This window comes from Metopolophium dirhodum, chromosome 1 (assembly GCF_019925205.1).
Source record: "Metopolophium dirhodum isolate CAU chromosome 1, ASM1992520v1, whole genome shotgun sequence".
NCBI classification, from domain to species: Eukaryota; Metazoa; Arthropoda; class Insecta; order Hemiptera; family Aphididae; genus Metopolophium; species Metopolophium dirhodum.
Window position 1 is genome coordinate 71,614,727 of NC_083560.1, and position 20,172 is coordinate 71,634,898.

The 20,172-nt window shown below is 28.0% G+C and overlaps 1 protein-coding gene across 1 annotated transcript in view; it reads right to left on the reverse strand.

Moving 5' to 3' along the window:
- Positions 1-14,474: 14,474 nt before the first annotated feature.
- The window catches only part of LOC132934541 (uncharacterized), a 424,794-nt gene continuing 419,096 nt past the window's right edge, over positions 14,475-20,172 (reverse strand). The window contains exon 7 of the mRNA XM_061000860.1: positions 14,475-19,763. Within this exon, the coding sequence (XP_060856843.1) occupies positions 19,681-19,763 (83 nt within the window). The 3' untranslated portion in view covers positions 14,475-19,680. The remainder of the gene's footprint in view (positions 19,764-20,172) is intronic.

Sequence of the window (20,172 nt, forward strand, 5' to 3'; positions counted from 1 at the left end):
AAAAAGTTACGATTTCAATTTATTCAAAAATAAACGTTTGTATCAATGCTCAAATAAGGCGCAGTAATTAAATAAAAACCCGGAAAACTCGCTCTGTTGTATCGTATGGTTTGACTGTATATATCGTCATTGAGTAGGTCACTGTAATTGATGTGTTAAATTTTAAATTAATGAAATACCGTTGCATACAAAAAACGATTCTGAGCTGAGACCGATACACCGTATTTATTTTTCAGGATATTTATATCACTAATAGTAAGTAGTGATTTCAACTAAAATAAATTTCCTATTTGTTTTACAATAGCAAAACAAATTATCCAGATGGTTTTGGACTATCATCATTAACTTCTAAGCCAAATGATTTTAATCCATTTCATCAATTATTTTCAGCTTAAAGTAACTACCTACATAAGAAAACATTCTGTAACTTTCTCATACTTACTTAGTCATTCTTACTTATAAAGTAAAATGATTAAAACCAATTTTTGATTTTTCGTAATAAAATAATAACAAATAGTTAATGTTACATAACATGTTATAGCTTGTATTAAATTTTCCAGCTTTATTGTTTTAGATGTTAAAATTGAGAATGTTTCTTTTGTTAACATTTTAACTTAAAACGCTTTAAAAAAGAGTGGGTACCAATATTATACTATGTTTTTGATATTTTTGAAAAGCCGTAAGAAAAACTTATGAAGATAATTTTACATTTGAATTAAAAAACTTTAAAAAAAAAATTGAAATGTCTTAAGTGTCAGTAAATAGCTTAAACTATATAGAAAATACTAGAGATTCCTCCTTACTTTTGAACCACCAGAGTAAAATCTAAATTACATTTGCTACCAGGAATCATACTTAATGTGGAAGATTATGTAATGATTCAGCAAAGTGATGACTGATAACAGACATGAATTTGTTTTGATATCACACTATTTTAAACATAAATGAATAACTATTTGCTTAGGCGTTATAGTAACTCTTAGATATATTATATTGATAGCATAGAAGATATAAATATTATAGTGACTACTATTATTTAATTAATGTTTCTATTTTTTTTTAGTCTTAAGTCATTGGTATATATTTCTGATTTATATTATATCAATATTTGAAAAAATAAATCTATTAATAAAAAAATACATAATTTGTAAAAAATAAATAATTATAATAAGAAAAAAAATTGTGTTTAAAATTAAAACTCTATAAACTCAATATGGACGTGAACAATATTTTATTGTCAGTAAATAAAAATAAAATATAATGCATTTACCTTATAGGTATGTAACCTAGGTGTGCAACCTTATGAACATTCAAATTGACAATATTTTAGGAAAATAATTAATTGGGAAAAGTTTTTTAGATTAAATTACATTTTGACTTAAATAACACTAAGTATTTTTAAATTACTTTAGATGCTCACATTTATCTTAAAAATATAACTTAATTAAAAGTGTTTAGAGATCTTGAATGAGTTAATATTATAATTATTAAACTGTCATTGAATATATAAGTTATTATAACTTTACAAGATACGTATTTCCTAAAATATTAACGTTTAATTGGGGTTTAGTTGTATGAAAGTCTATTTTGAACAATTTGTTTTTCATGGTTTCAATTCCTTATATACATATTTTTTATGATTGGACGAGAAAATGTGTATATTATATTCTTTACTAATATGAAGCTCAATCCAGTTCAACAAATATTTAGGGTGTTATCTATATTGGTTTGATTAAGTACCATGTTTATAACTTTCTAGACAACGTAATGTCTTTTAATGTATAAATGTTGTATTATTAAAATGCACGTATTTTCGTTTGGTTTCGTCGTTGTTGACAAAATTGATGTTTTATACGGTCAAAGTTGTTATTTAGGTACTATCATTCTTTAAACTATATCAGTTAATTGACATGTTCAGCGTGTGTTCACAAACATTTAAAATTATGTCATGTGATCGTGGTTTATAGATTCATGAAATATTTTTTAACTTCTTTCCTGACGTGAAATGGTATATAGGTACTTAATAATACAGAATAATACTGAACGTGATCTATTAAAAAATGACTGATTACTGAAAGCCATATTTAAAGTTTGATGTTATTATATTATTTTAGAATTTCTCAGAAAACATCCATTTTGCAATTTTATTAAACTAAATACATCTTTTAAAAAAAAGTGAGTGCTGTCATGGGACACCCGGTAGAAACGAAGTTTCTTTTCCAACAAATATTATAGATGACAAATACATTTTAATGGAACAGTTCAAAATAAAAGTAAATACCAATAAGTAAATGTGAAAAATAAATGAAAATGAAATTGATTATTATTGCTATTTAATTACTATTATACTAATCATGTTCAATAATCGAAATTACAGGCCTGTGATAACTGAAATATGATACATACGTTTGTGACGTAAATTTTTCCAAATATCTTGAAATTACTGCATTGATAGTGGTGTCATCTCTCGTTGTAGATTCTGCTGAATTGTTTATCATATGTAAATTGAATGTGTCCATAAGGAAACTTTTAAAATTTACGATTTCTTATCATTAAAATTGATGTTAAATTCACGAAATTGTTTTAATTCATAAATTATAATAATTATAAATGCATAATATGCAGATCTTATTACGATGTTTCAAATCCTCACGTTATACCCGTTGTCTATTATCTAGTCTATACCAAACGCGACGCACAAAAAAATTTAATCACGGCAAAGGTAAAGCACTATATTATAGGGGAATATGCAACAATCAGATTATTCTTCGAAAACAATTTCATGAAAGAAAAATGTTTTCGCGTCATGCAAGGAGGTTATGATATGAATATTAGATGTAACCAAAAGTTTATTTTTTGTAAGGACCGTGGTATAGATTTCAGTGTCTGGTTCTGCATGGAATACGCGTGGTACATGAATAGACATGATAACGAATTCAAATCTGTTTTAAAAAGTATTATTGCATTACTAGGTCGATCAGTATGGTGGAATACGAGTTGGATGTTTTGGCTAAAATAACTGTTTAATATATTATAAATTATATTATTTTGTCAAGAACGTTTTTTTCCCGGCTAGCCCCACATCGTGCCATAAAAAACTTTGTTTCAAAAATTCAAATACAAATAGGTAAATCCTTAGACCATTCAGGACCACTTAAATATTGATTTACCTAATAAATGTTCACAATATAAAATATACAATTATAATTCAATTAAATTTGTTTCAAATGCAGAAACAGTATTCCAAAATCTAAAATATCAAGAATAAGTATATAAAAAGTAAATATCTTATAGTATGTATATGATGCATATTGCATATCCAAATTAAATCGAATTTACCAAAAATAAATTGGTGCATGAATATTATAGTATTCAAATACTTATTTAATATGGTTGTTGAAGAGACAATGTTTTCAAAGCGGTAAATCATATTCGCAACCCATTAAAAACTATTATTAAATAAAATACCCTCCCTTTTCTTTGGCATGAAACGTATAAATGGAAAAAAAAATAAAAAATGTGAAAAAAAAAACCAAAGTCATTGTTGCGCATTTCTATAGTTGGCTTTGCGTTTTTGTTTCGTACGGTGTTTATCATTACAAAGTCGACTATGAAATGACAACAAAAGATATAAACGAGCATAAGTCCATTATAATAATATGAACCAGGTGTGATATGTTTGGTGTCATTCAGATTATAACTAGGAAATAGAGAGTTTGAAAAATTGACATCGATAACTAACTTTAAAACACTTTAACAAATAATTGTAAATTAATTGACATATTATTTGAACAAACAAAAATGTATTCAACCGGAATGAATACCATTACACACCCAAGACCAATAGATATAGAGAAATAACTTTTATGCCCTTATTAATTTGTACCTAAATCATTCTACTGCGAGCGTACTGCGTTCGAAACGTTACCACGAATAAGTAAATGTAAATCCCACCTAATGGCTGGGAAAATTTGATGAAACCGACATTTGTCAGAAAATAATAATAAGTTCAAAAACGGTATTTTTAATTCATTTACATATATTATAATATTGATATTTTAAAATAAATAATTCAGTTTTGAAAAATCAATGATACGTTGAATTTAATATAATTCCATAACAGTAATAGTGAAATAGTGGATTAGTGGGTATAAACAAGGTGTTGAAAATGACCTGACAAATGAAATAACTTTTGTTCTAATCAATATTTTATAATATGTATAGACACTTGCGCTACAAGTTCAGTGTGCAAGTTCACTTTGCAAAAATTGTCTTATATTATATTTTTGGAAAAACTCAAAATAGCTAATAAATCTAATTTTTAAAAAAAACGTTGATAGTAAAAACGTTTATTTAAGTCATATCGTTTATTTTTACAATTTTTTACAATATTCTTTTGTAATAAATCAATTTGAAACGTATTTACTTTTTTCCATATATTGAGAATCTTCTTAAGTAAATAAATATTAAATTATTTATCATTCTTATAATTTTTGTTATTTTTTTCATGCGTTTTACTAGTCCCGATTTTTCATTTGTCAGGTATTCTGTCGTATTTATACTGTTAAACCCTTTATTAACAGTTACGCACAAACTATGCTTGCGCTGGATAAAAACAATACATTTCAGTAATTGTTTTGATGTTTACTTTTCTAGGTAACATAACTCGAAATGCATAGATATCAAAATAATATGAATGGTAGTTGTAAGCCATCATGTTGCACAAATTGTTGTCATAATTCATATAATGTACGACGATTTAATTAGTGAAAAATATTGCAATTTTATGATGATTTTAATAAATAATTGAGTAATTATACTAAATATTACTATTATCATTATTGATTTTTTTTTCTTGAATTTTATTATATGTTATTTTGTATTATAATTTCTAAAATATAATTTCTAACCAATAAAAAATGAGTACTACACCCAATTTCGTACAATGTTACGTACCTTCCTACGTATTATTGTACAAATAATAATTAGAACTATATAAGTTATTAGTAAAATGACTCATCATAATCAAATACAGCCAAATAATTTCAACGTAGGTATGCACTTTTTTAAATCCTTAAGAGTATCATCAAATATTACAACCGATAGTTATTTATAATTTATCTAATATAGGTACATAACGTTGGATATTTTTTTTTAAGTTCATAATTAATTTTATAATTTTTAATAAAATGTTTTTTATGGATTTAAATATCAATTTAACAAATAGTTTAGTTATTTTGAATAAATATTCAATTCCCAATTGGTTTTTATTTTACATATAATTTATTTGTGTTAAGATATATTATGAAACTATCTATTAGGAGGATTCAAAATTATTGAAATGTCGTTCTGGTTTATAATAGTTAATTTTCTAAAAGGAAATGACCAATTTCAAGGAAAATAAACTCGAAATTAAATAATTTATATACGAGACAAAATTTGAGTTACTTTCACACCGTGTAAAGTAATTACTACAGTTTCTTAAAATAAAACTAATTCGGTAAAGTTAAAAGAATAGTAAAATAATCTAGTTAAAAACAGCACAGACGTGGCTTTTTCGAAAAACAAATTAGATATTTTACAACTAAGTTTAAAAATTAGTTTTCTCCAAAAACATATTTCATTGAAAGATATTACAGTAGGTAGGTATAAAAATAATCTTATGAACATAAATGGCCATTACATGAACTATAATGGCCATTAAAATAATTTTGTTTAAATGCATCTATACAGTACCTGTATAACAAACGACCAGAGTGGCTTGGTTTTCAAATCGATAATAAATAAGAATCATTTTATAGGAAAATATTTTGTTTAGTGCTCGGTTTATAATATTGTGTTTTTTAAACCTTGTAACGGTGCATGACATTTGCAGAATCAATAAATGAAGCCTGCATAGGTCTACAAATAGATGTTCTCAAAGCTGTAGTGAACTGTGATACTCTCTATACATATTCCGTGTATACGCGGAAACAGGGTAAATTCTATCATCTCTTACCCTGTAAATATTTTTCAATTCTGAATGTGGGACATTAAAAAATACTAATGGATCATAAATTCATGACTTACAATTTTTTAACTCATGTCTCTTGCGCATGCGCAATACAACTTCATTTTTTTTATGGTAACCTCTATTTAGAAAGACATTTTCGAATTGATCGATTTTTTTCAAGTAATTTTTATCTAGCAACAAAATTGACGAAACGAGAGCTAGGTATAATTTAAAAAAAAATCAATTAATTCAATTTTATTCTTTTAATTGTAAGTATTTTTTTCTTCTTAACACCATGATATATTAAAATTAATAGTTATTATTAAAGTAATAAATGATTTACTAGTTATGAATTATTATTTTATTTAATTACTCGCGGATACGGCCATTCTTTGCTATTGCTAGGTCTTGTGATTGTTCAACTCCTTTTGGGTGTAACAGTTATACGCAGTGGAAGGAATATCTTCTAAGTTTTAATTTTTAGCCAACCGGACCAACGTTGTTCTTGAGATTCGCTTGTGTTATACGAGAAGCATATTATCAGGTATGCAGCCTGAGGTAGATCGCGGAGCCCACGTAATGCGTACGTAAGTGTATAATTTAATTTTGAAGTATCAAAAAATGCAAAAAATTGGTTCACTGAAACCATGGTTCGAACTCTTTTTTTTTATTGGTCTTAAACTGTATGATTTCTGCTTCGACTACTAAGGTCATTAGTGTAAAGGTTCGAACTCTATACATTCTGTACTAAAATACACAGGCTTATCGCATTTATAATAATAATAATTATTATTAAAATCAATTGAAATTATTTATAAACAAAAATGTCCATCGTAAATCTCAAAATCCCTGTTTAAAAACCATCCCGGGTTGAACCTAACCTAACCAGGACCTCTTATTTACATTTTTTCGCTACAAAATGTAGCCTATCTTTGTTCCCAAGTCGAATCTATCTCTGTACCAAATGTCATTGCAATCGGAATAACGGTTTAGGAATGCATAAAGAACATAGCTAGGTAGAAACAATTTTTGTGTTTTATATAATACTAGCTGACACGGCAATGCGTTCCTATTGCTAGGTTTTTGTGATTGTGCAAACAGTATATTATCAGGTAGGCATCTACCTGGGGTAAATCGAGGACCCCGTGTAGTGCGTACGTAAGTGTATAATTTAACTTTAAAGTATCAATGTAGGTTAGGTTATAGGGATTGAAAAAACATAACTATAAACACCCTCTAAATCTCATGGAACCTATTAGTATAATTTTTTATTGAAAATGTTTAGGTCAATTTTGAGTCTATTCAATTCAGAGTTCAGATACACCAATGCGGGATAAAAATATAAAGAAACTAAATTGTATAAAGCCCATTATCTTCTTGAAGAGTAAATAAAAAAAAATAATAATAAATATACGATTATTATATCTGATCAATTGTATTATGTTACTAGCTGTTTATGTGCACTACGTTGCCCGTTAAATGTGCCAATTCTATATGATTCAAACTTTGTTCAATTCGTTATTTAATATTCGGTGTAGACTGTAGATGTTCAAAACTTATCTTAACGAAAAGTTAACGGAAAACGTTGTCCGGAAAAAAAATTCTGGTTGTTCAACTCTTTTTGGGTGTAACAAACTGTGGAAGTAATGTTTTTTTAAGTATAAATGTTATTATATTTTAACGTATAGCCATCTCGGCCGGCGTTGTCTGTGAAATTCGCAGCAGTATATTTTCAGGTAGGCAATCTACCTGTGGTAGTTCACGAACCCCATGTTGTTTGTATTTAAGTGTATAATTTAACTCTAAAGTATCAAATTTATACCAAGTTTGTCATTGTTACTTAATTCAGTCTACGGCGGATTATAATATGATCAAAAAATATGATACAATTCCTAACCTAACCTAACTGTACTAAAATCTTATGAATAAAAAACCAAACATTTGTATGTATAGATGAAGAAGAAAAATAAAAAAATAAAAAAAAACAATGTTGTATTTTTTACATCCACATTTTATACTTTTCCGGTGGATTTTTCTAAAATTTTCTTTCATAAGATCCTTATCCTGACAATTACGAAGACATCAAAAAAAGAATCGGTAAAGCTGTTTTGGAGCCAACCAGTCACAATAAGATTTGCATTACGCTTTATATAATATATATAATAGATATGTAACCTGTTTAAATAAAAAAAATACAAATTTCTGCTCATTTGCTACTACTTACTACTATATTATAATATGCAACCGATGGCAACTTTAAAGCTATAAAAAGAAAAAAAATTAATGTTCCTGTTTTGGTATTTGTATGTAGCTAACATAATTGTTTAATCTTTAATTTATCGATAATACTACGGCACACGTAGGTACAATTATTCAAATAATCCAATATTTAAAAACCAATAAAGATATTTGTTTAAGATATTCTATGAAATCTAAAACAAAAAATCTTTAAATTCATAAAATATAACTATGCATATCACATATTTAACTATGCATAAATCCAGACTGGATTTACGCCATGAGGAAACTGTTTTATAAATATGAACGAAGATTATTAATACCGAGTTGAAATCTGTAACAGTAAGGATGTTTCATCAGGATAAAGATAATACGAATTGGTCGCTAGTAAAAAAGTCATTTGTTATAATAGTTTTTAATGTATCATAATATTATTATGGTGGAGAGGATAAAGGATAAATGACAGTCGACTAAAAATTAATAAACATTAATTTGCTAACTTTTAAAAATATTTGTACATCCCATAGCTACTAATAATTTTGTGAATATGTCAGTTGTATGTGACAATAACATAAATTGTATTTGTGACAATATAAGTGTTATCAACTTAACTAATCAAATATCTATAAAAAACTTATAATAGTTAGAAGGTTAGAACATTCTAAGACTTATTTTTTTTGTAATTATTCATATTTTGTGGCAAAAATAAACTTAAGCTGTATTCAATAATATTACTATTGTACACGAGAATTTTTTTCAAACCATTTTAAAGAGTTTTTACATACTAGGTATATCGTACTGTTTTATGATCAAACATACACCATTTTCTCTTATACTTTTTTGAATATTATATAATTCGAAAATACTTGTTACACTTATCGCAAACGTAATGAAATATTAAATGCAATAGGTATACAATTTTGAAAACGGTTTGTTTTATTATACGTATGGTATGTATTACATTTGTATTACATTTTAGATTCTGAGCAGAGCGATGAATGTATTGATTTTACAATGATGTATGTTTTTTTTATTTTTTTGTGTCTGTCATCACTGCTTCGATTTTCTTCAACAGTATCTTGTTCCACGGGAAAGCGAATCTAGTTGGTGCATAGTGCGTTCGGGAGGTCAACATTTTGAATCCCCAATACTTTTCAAATGCGCCAGGAAAAACAACATATTATAAATTAAGGAAAAACGGGAATTTTTACTCAAAATTTACTCAGGTTTTCTACAAAATCAATTTTGGTTTTTGGTGTAACTCTAAAATAAATTACGGTATATATATTATATGCAATTTTCACTGGTTTTCTTTATTAGAATTTTTTATACACGATAAGATTTAAAAAAAAATATTAATTTGTTTTGAACTATTTACGGATATTTTCAGTTTTCAATTTTTTAATTTTTTTTCTATGAATGTCAATAAAATGTTGTTTGGTTAATAATCTGAAAAAACTAATACAAGGCTCCTATTTATTGTTACAATGAAATTTGAAAAATATTAAAAGTCCATAGTCAACATTTTTTTATACACATTTAAAGTTCAAATCTTGACCAAAATACGTAAAAATCACAAACATTATTATTCTAAATATTATATCATTGAATTCAAATTTAACAATTCAATTTATAACAGTGACCCACTTGTAACCTACTGTACAGTAGAGCGACGCCCACCTTTTCATAATTTATCAAAAATTGTTATATTACAGTGACCAATATCAATTTTAATATTCAATCATAAATAAATATTGAGTAATTAATAAAAATACAATGTTAATTTTGAAGTTTATTTAAGTAAAAATCAAACGGTGTTGAGTAGCCAAATTAATATTATACTTATTATAGCCTATGTCTACTCAAAGATAACGGTTTTAATGTGAATACCCATCGCCGTATAATTTAAATTTAATTTGTTTGAATTAAATTACAAAAATTAGTTATTTAAAAATCAAGTTTAAATAATTATTTTTAAACTAATGAATGAAACATACTATAATAAGTATTATTGTTTTGCATTTGTAACCTTATCTATAACTTTAAACCATAATCAAATATTTTGGTCATGTAAATTCAATTTGTAAAGTATATCAACGGTAATGAACAGTATTGTTACTGATTATCCGCTGTTCTTAATTAACCACATTGTAATTCATTAGAATTCTACTATCATTTGGCTGTGAGCTATTAAAACATTTGTTAAACTTAAATTATTTGCTCGAGTAAGATATTTCTGTTTGTTTTTATATGCACCCAAAGTTACTCGAGATAAAATTTTTGGAGTTTTTAATTTTGATATTATTCTGGACACGCATTTGTTGTAAGTGAAATTAGAGTGTATGAACCTCATCACATATTTTATATTATTATTATATATATCCAAATAACAGAATATAATATGCCTTAGTATTATCATGGTACCTAACGTATTATATCTAAAAGAAATGAAAATATTTACAAATGTTTCTCTTATAGACATAAAATATCGGTTGAAGATTTGATTTTTATGTAATGAAGAAAATGGTAAAAATGTAATCAAACTTAGTATAATTATTATTTTGTTAAAATGTAAAAACTTAAAAAAAACATATACAAATTTTGTTCGTTAGAATTAATTGCTAATTTAATAATCAATGAGTTTTTTGATGGCTACGATAAAAGTCAATAACAAGATACCAATTTGGTTGGATATTTTTCACTTTATGACACGAGGAAGTAGTTATAAGTTTTCAAATAGTGTCTTATTGCTGCCAAGTACACAAAAGCCATTTAATAATTAATGATGTAGCGTTCAATAAATAACCATAAACTTCTATACTTAAAGAATTATTTAATTTAATTAAAAAATACAATGACAAACTTTTTAAACTTAAATTAGTTTGGAAAATATTTTTTGTAACTTAAATAATATACTTAAGAATGACGAAAAAAATAACGACTATCGTGACAAGTATATAAATATAATATCGATTATTCTTTTTGAATGTGTGAATACGTTTTATTAATTTGCGGATTACCTATACAACAACCATATTATATAGCAATGTTTATTAAATGTTATCAAAACTATAAATTATAGTTCACCCTATATTTTAACCAATGGTTTTTTTTATAACATAATAATAGTTAATTATGTTTGAGTAATAAAAAATACTATCAAATGTTTTCCATAACAACATATTAGGTAGCCTATTAAGCAAATTCTCATTGCCTAGAATTTGACTCCATTTTAAAAAAGCAGTAGGTAGGTATACCTATGATGTGTACCTATACTATATATATACCTAAAGTAGGGTTCGAAACCGAAACATTTTTCCCGCTTTTAATTTTGGTTGCGGAAATCAGTAGGTAGGTAGATCTTTATTTTTTCCTGTTTTGATTTTGTTTCAGAAATCGGTATTTGTTTTTTTCCGATTTCGTTTTTGGTTTAGAATATCGGTGTTTATTTTTTCCGATTTCAATTTTTGTTTTGATAACCGGTGTTGATTTTTCTCGATTTTGCTTTCAGTTTCGATATCGAATTCGGTTCTTAAGAGATTTAACCGGTATCCAATATCGTTTTCAAGGCAGGCATTATTATTATATACTATGATTTATGACTAGCTGAAATTATTACCGTCGTTGCCAGGTTTAATTATAAAAATGTATGTATTGTTGTTATCTAGAAAGATTAAATATTGTTTAATCTATTTAAATAAAATGTAATTATTATCATTACTAATAGTATTATTATCTACAAAACTTCTTTGTAGACAATATTCTTTACTTGTCTATTATTAGTAGTAGCCAAAATTACCAAACTACTGGGCGAGCTTACGCGTGAGCAAGCTACGTAGAATAAGCCATGTGAAAAACAGATTTCTCTTAAGTCTATTCCCGCAAATTTGAGAGTCTGGTCTTGTGACTTATTGATAGTTATTGAAAAGCAGACTTAGAGAGGAAACTGTAATCGTTTAAATTGGAACGGAAGATCGTTTGGATTTAAAGGAATTCGTGGTATAAAATACAGTTTCTTTTTGCACACATTCAGCTAACATTGTGGCTTCCCCTATACTCCGATGTAAGTCTTTGACTTTCAGCCTGGTCTCCTTGCACAGTTTAGGCGGTTTTAAATTTCACAAACAACATAATAGGAGTTATCACGTAGAATAAACCCATAATATGGCATACATGGTGGTTTCAACGAATTTAAAAATTCGACAGGACAATTAGTAGCGTCGTCTATGTTGAATACGGTCGAAATATTTTCAGATTATTTACTATTAAAACTTATTATAAATTGATTGAATTTTTTTAACAAACACAGCATACACTTGAAGTACATAGGTACATGGGTACTTTTAAGTTTTATTATTGTTATTATTATTATTATTATATTATTGCGAACCCAACGAGGTGGGTGATAAAATATAAGCTATATATAGCTCTGTAATTTAAAAAAAAAATTTATACGGTCTACCTAAAATAGTATTAAAGTCATAGTTGGTCATCCCGGACTTTTAGGAGTATTTTATATTTATATATTTATACATTTTGGGGGTTGTATATTATATATAATATAGAGATGTTGTTATGGAACCGTGGTTCCAACACAAATAATTCAACGCACGATTAGATCAATATTAATTATAGGTTTTATTTCAGGTATTAACTTTAACTAGTTGTGTAAATATTATAAAATGCTCTTCTTAAACATACGTTATGTATAATGCTCTGTTCTAATACGAGTGTGTCGGCCTACGGTTCAGTCGGACGCCGAATCGCCTAGTCAGCGGATTCCTGTCAACGAGCTGTCAACCAACACACTATCCTTATACTGTTAATATTATATTATATTATGTGAACACAATATAATATTATTCGATATGTTGTATCTTTAAGTCTGATTATCCGTCAATTTAGTATGTACCTGTTAAATCTATACCACTTAATTGCAGGTTCTTCTAAATGTGAATTTCCTATGTTGTATGTTTTGAAAAACAGAAACGAAACATACGGGTTGGGGCATTTTTTTATGATTAATAATTTATTGAACATATACAATCAATATAATAATTAAAAAAAGAAATCATTATTCTTCGTTAAAATAATCAATTTCATCAAATATAAAAACTTTGAATGATTTTTTACAAAAATAGAACTGCTTACTTTTGATTTTTTTAAATTGTTGTAAAACAAATGTATACGTTTGAACTTTGCATTGAATTGCCTAGCTTGTCGATCTCGCTACCGATATTTTGTCAATTTATTTTTGGTGCATCACCACTAGAAGAATCTATATAAGGAAAAAATATTAATTTTGTATCGAAAACTACACTCAAGTATTTGACTGTGTTTACTACTCTAATAATAGCTATTATTTCCATTGATATTATAACCAAAGACTATTAGAGAATGTGATCGGAAAACGACATGGATCTGCATTTTTAGATATTAAGTGACAAACCCAAGGTCGAAGTCAATTCTACAATTGCATTAAGGTCATCATTCAAACAAGTAAAATCAACGATATAGATAGTTAACTTGTATGTACAGCTTCAAGTCATCCATAAACAACGGAAATTTGCTTTAATTTATAACATTTTTAATGCCATTGATAAATAATGAGAATAGCATGAAAGAGATGGCTGTCTTGTGGGACACAAGAATAAGGGACGTCTGTGATCCAAGATCTTTTACATGAACATTATTTCATTTTACAAATTGGTTTGTACTGTTAGAGTATAGGCGTATAGCACATAACTGTTGTAGGCAATACAAAACCTAATTTGATCGTTTAAAAATAAAAATAATAAAGTGTTTCTTTGCTGATCATCATCGGTTAACTGTATTAATATTGTTGTTATTCCAGTTTTCATTAAAATATAATTATCGCCACAAGCATAATATAATAATTTATTAATATTAACAGATTCTTCAGGAATAATACTCGTTTTAACTATGAGTACACATATTTTATACGTTCTCCGTAGGAGAGTCTCTCATAGAAGGATAGAAAATTACTTTTTACATTTTTAATAATATTATTCAATATTATTATAATAATATCAATATTATTATAATAATATCAATATTTTTATGGATACAACGATAGTACCATTATTTTTAAATGTCTCTTATCACTGTGAACATTATTGTATTTATATACCAATACAGGCTCTTAACAATATACATACAAAAACCTATCTTGAGGTTTTCCAGACTCCTGTACAGTGTTACAGTGTGAAATAAAAACACAATATTTCAAATTATATTTATTGAATTATTATATTCCAAAATAGATTAGTTATAAGACAGTTTCAAAGAAGGATGATTAATATTATTAAATAGTCACCTATAACATTTATGAATATGTATGAATATAATCTAAATCTACAAATCATTGATACAACAATATTATAAACTAAGAAAATGGCAAACTAGTATACTAAAAACGCGAGTAATTTAATTATCATCAGAAAAACTCATTGTGTCTTACAGCACTCATGAATGAAACCAATATTTTTTACGTCTACTAATTGAGTACACACAACCATGTTATTATTCATTTAGTCAAAAAAATAATATTCATAATAATAATATAATAATAATAAACAAAAAACAAAAAACAAGAAACACAAATTTCTTTTTAGACACAAAAAGTTTTCTTACACAATACAAACTACAATATCCACGAGTATATTGACTATAGAGTAATAAAATAATTAATTTTAAAAGTGCAATATTATAATAGTTTTTCAAGTAATAAGTATTTAATATTCGTGCGAGTACTAGATTATATAATTATTATATTATATAGTTGTAGTAGATAATGTAAAAAACAAAAATTACAAAAAAAACAACATAATTGTATATGTACAATGTACACCGATCGTTAGTTGGTATAGTGGAACTGTTGATGGAATGTTTTTTATTATTAGTTTACAGTATCATTCGTGTTATTACATGAAAAAATTATGACTGGCAACCGCATCAAGGACTAGAAATATTAAATTTATCTGTTAAACTTTATGTTTGGAGAAGTCGTCCGTCTCGAAGCTAGATGTTCTTTAAAAAAAAAGTTATATTATATTTTTATACAGCAGACGATAATACAACAGTATTATGTATAACTGAATCATGGTCAAATACGTAAAATCAGTACTGTGTACTGTTACCCTATAATTTGATCCTGGGACTTTTGCTCGAATATTTAAACTTTTGGTACGAATATTGATTATTTTTATACGGTATCTGCAGTGGAACGCCTGAAAATTTTAGTCATGTCAATCGTAAACGAAACAGTGTATGCAATGTTATGTTTAAAGCATAATATTATTAATATCATCTCGAGCAGTGTTTTCGATTAATAATATCGCAGGTATTATAATAGTTGTTTTATAGTTTCTCTGATGCAACGAACAAATTAGCGAGATTCAAGTAAATATGAATATTCCTTTTTTTCTTTCAGACTAGCCGTCCTGGCTGTAAACGGGTGAGTTAACAATATTATTACTGTTTAGAAGTTTCAAAAGGACAAAAAATGAGTTCAGTATATTATTACATTCGTATACATAATATCATTATTATAAAATTCAACTTCGTAACGCAAAACTTTTATACTATAGGTATATGACGTACAACGGTGTGGACGTCTGACGATGTTATTTTATTTTTAAAGTCTAATCGCATTTGTGTATTTTCCGAGAGCGTATTATCGTTAGGCGATGGGGGTCGAGGTCGGCGTACGGTGTTGAACAAAAAACAATGGCGAAGAATGCCGGAAAAATGTACATTTCCAATCCCCAGGTGGTGGTGCCAGAGGTCGAGTCCGTGACCTGAAGTATCTGAATACCGATAACGGGATACCGTGTTTGCGGTATACAGGTGTAAATTCGAATTTCCGGCGAAAAACATGGAGAGATCTTTTCCTTTGGGCGGGTTGTCGAGTGGGTGGCGGGTGGTGCGGGTGGTGCGGGTGGTCTTGACGGGACGACGAGAAAACAAGGTCTAGAAGTATAATAATATTATTATCGCGCAAAGGCATGCCTATAATACGTATGTTCGGTATCCGTTTTTGTCGCCCGAATCGAATTCGAAGTCACTACCACTACGTAAAGCATTTTGCATCGACGGCGGCGAGGTGGACGTTCGGAGCATTTTTCGTTATTCAGTTTTCTCTTATTCTAGTAACGTCTCCGTATCGGTTGGTCAGTGGAGGGTCTGTGGACGAGTCTCATATTAGTTCTTCGTTTGAGTGTTTTTACGCGTCCGACATCCGACGATTCAAAATACTATTTAAGTGAGTCCCGTGGATCTCAGGCCACAATAATATGTGTAGGGTATCTACGGGGCAGGTGACGGGCGGGGAGTTGTAGTGTCCGTGGGAGGAGGGGCGCTTGGTGTGGATGTTTCGTAAATACGAGACGTTTACCTACGTTGTGCTAATATATTATTATGACTCTCGGTTATAACTCTATATACATGCAACAACGGTGAATAAATTATAAAGACGTCATTTCCGGTAAGAGGTATAATAATAATATGCGATTATTTAGGTAGGTTGGTAGGAGAAATTCGAGGAGTGGTAGACCGGTGGTAGGTACCACGGTGGTTGTCGAGTCGCTGCCGTCCGTCGAGTGGCTTTTGTGTGTAGTAGGTACGTGTGCGTTTGTTTTTTTACCATTCTTTCTCTTTCCTTTACTGTTTTCTTTTTCATACCCTTCTTTTTCCTTCACACTCACTCCTCACAGCCTGACGCTATTTATTTATTTATTTGTTATGATTATGATTATTATATTTTTGAAAGTGGGGGGGGGGGGGGCGGTGACCTCTTTTTTTCATCTGTTCCGAACACAGCCCCACCTTTCTTCATTTCCCGCACGACCATTGTGCGCGCAAATAATTTAAAACCTGGCAGACAGTGACAATGGAATTTTCCTATGGCAGTACCCCCTCCATTTCCACGAAAAATATGAAACAAAGTTAGGCATTTCCCCAACAATATTATTCATAAGTATAATATTATTATTATTATTATTATTATAGTTATTTATTTCTTTTTTTCCCGTTATTTTGTTGCTCGCGAGTTGTGCGCTTTTTATGACGTCAAAGGTAAAGTGAATTAAGAAAACAAAAATAATATTAACTTGTACATGGCGTTACAGTAAATCGTATACAGTAGTTACTTAAAACAACAAAAGAAAAAGAAAACTAAACAATAAATAGGTAGAAAGGTCAGTATTAAAAATAAAAATGTACAAAGTTTAAACGTGTAATCGTTCGCCATCAGTAATTTCAATACATATTCGAAATTTTAATAATTGCGAATAATATACTAATAGATATATGAAATAGTAAAAAAAAAAAAAATACAATAGTTTCGAATGTGATCGCGTATATTTCGTGCGCATACAAATACAGTAAATAAATCAATTTTATTGTTAAACCGGCGGAGTTGCTAAATTTTTTTGAAAAAAACCTATTGGCTTGGGTAGGTAGTTATTTATTAGACAACATTATTACATTTTCGTTATTTTATTGCAATAGAAGAATCGTTTTAGTATATCGCGTAAGAGGAGAAAACTAATCTGGTTGTCGGGTCTTGTACGTCATTTACCACCTGATAAATTTATATTATTATCTTAAATTAATTAATACATACATGACAGGATAAGTAGTATAATGTTGTGACTGTATAAGGTTCGGGATAAGAATAAATATAATATAATACTTCGTTTAGTGTTATTTGGTACGTCATGCATACTACATTATGATAAGTGGGTTGTTATAGTGTATTAGTGTCGTTTTGGAGAAATAGCTACACGAAACCGATACAATGTATGCTTCTTAATTTTTCCTTTAATGTACGCCCACAATAATGTATTGAACGTGAATTTTTTTCTTTTAATTACCAATAAACATTATAAACAATAATATGCGCAAATTATTCCTTAGTGATCACTGATCAGTTTGTTTTCTTCAGATTAATTATTAATTTATTATTATTAGGTATTGTGATTTTTTTTTGCAGAACATCCTGTCGTTACTACGATTCATCCCAAGAATTTTGTAAAAAGGGCAAAATTATATCCAACATTTAACAACAGCAGTGTTCAGGTCGGAAACATCATAATATTTTGGTATGAATTCCAAAAAAAAAAAAAACAACCAATCGGAATACCATTTTGTGATACACCAGAGACGCCGCTGACGAAAGGTTTTCTTTTACATTTTTTTTTTCAAAATTCCTTATTTGGATAAACAATCTTAAACATTACATATAACATATAGAAGTAAGCGTAAATTTTATGGTAATACAACGAATCAGCTGTTAACAATGTTCCCGATATAAAACATAAACAATCAACAATATATGATTACAATCGTTCTTACGATAATAGTAATTTATTACCATGCTGTAATAATATATACTCGATAAATAATAATGTTTATATCATATAATAATATAATTATAAGGGTATAGTATAATAATAATAATAATAATAATAATATACTGTATGTAAATAATTAGTATTAGGTACTATTTAATAATTTAACCGTTTATAAATAATAAATGAAATGATTGGCTTAACCCGCATTAGTAGCAACTAGACCAAATACAATATGTATGCAATTATAAATACGTGAGTATTGGGTAGTTCGAGGGAAATGTATGATAATAATAATAATTATGAAAAGTAATGAATGTGTGAAAAATGTTCAATAAACACCCGTAAAAAAAAAAATAAATATCAAATCGAGTCTGGTCGTTTTTGACTTACGTAAAACATACAAACTCGAATTCCGGATTTAATATTATATATTTATATTAAAACACTTAACTGAATAAAAGTCAACGGAATTAATAGAGGTTTTTAACTTCGATTAATGTTGAAATGATTAATATTATCGTGATGACTGGGAAAAATTCTAAACACGACTAAAGAATAAAGATACTTAATTGCCAATGAACAACGATGTCTAATATTATTGTTTTCTCAAACTGATTTTGAACAACTGATTTATCCCCTACCTGGAAGTTGTATACTACATAGTAAATAATATTTATTTATAATACAATAGCACAGTGACTAAAGTGAATAGTTGCGTGTCCGATATACTAGCTTTAATGTTCTGACGGTTTAATATTACTTTTTCCCTTTAAGTTTTGACTTTCTCAAATATGAAATTGTTTTATGATTCAATAATAAATCGTTACTATCTAGCTTCCTGTTTATTACTACATTATTTATATTATGTCTAGCTGCATATGGCTTTTTTTCCCACATCAGTTTTTGATGTAATTAAATTTAATATTGTATAATTATTTTTATTGTTATTAATTTATTAATTTTTATTTTTTGTGTAAGTGTGTCTATTGCAAAACATTAAAATTTCATTCTACACCATTATTATATAAATTGTGGACTACGGTTGCGGTTAATACTATCATCTATGATATTAATTTAATAGGCGACCAATTTGAAGACCCAGTAGAAGGCAACGGCATAGAAGATGGTGGAGTAGGTGTTGCTGGCAGCGTTTGGATCTGAAATCAAAGTGGGAAAAAAACACGATTAATAACATATTAATATTTGGACGCTGTAAACTATTGATATAATTATAATATAGGTATGGTTCACTATTGCAGTGAACAGACTATTTAGTTTAAATTTAGTAGATATTAGAATATAAAACCACCAGAGGAGTGGGCGGAAATATACAGCTTATTTAATGCGGAAAGCGTATTTATAACCGAACCACGAAAAGTCGACTAGATACTATCGAAGTTTAAATTGGCGTTTGAAAACTTTTTGTTTGTCTTTTATCACCCCGGAAGACTGAACGGAGTTGATAATAGTTTTTTGCGCTTTTGAATTATCAAAATCAACAATTATTATTCCCGCTCTCGTTTTTGTCTCTATTATACCGTCTGAGGTCGATTATGCACGATACAA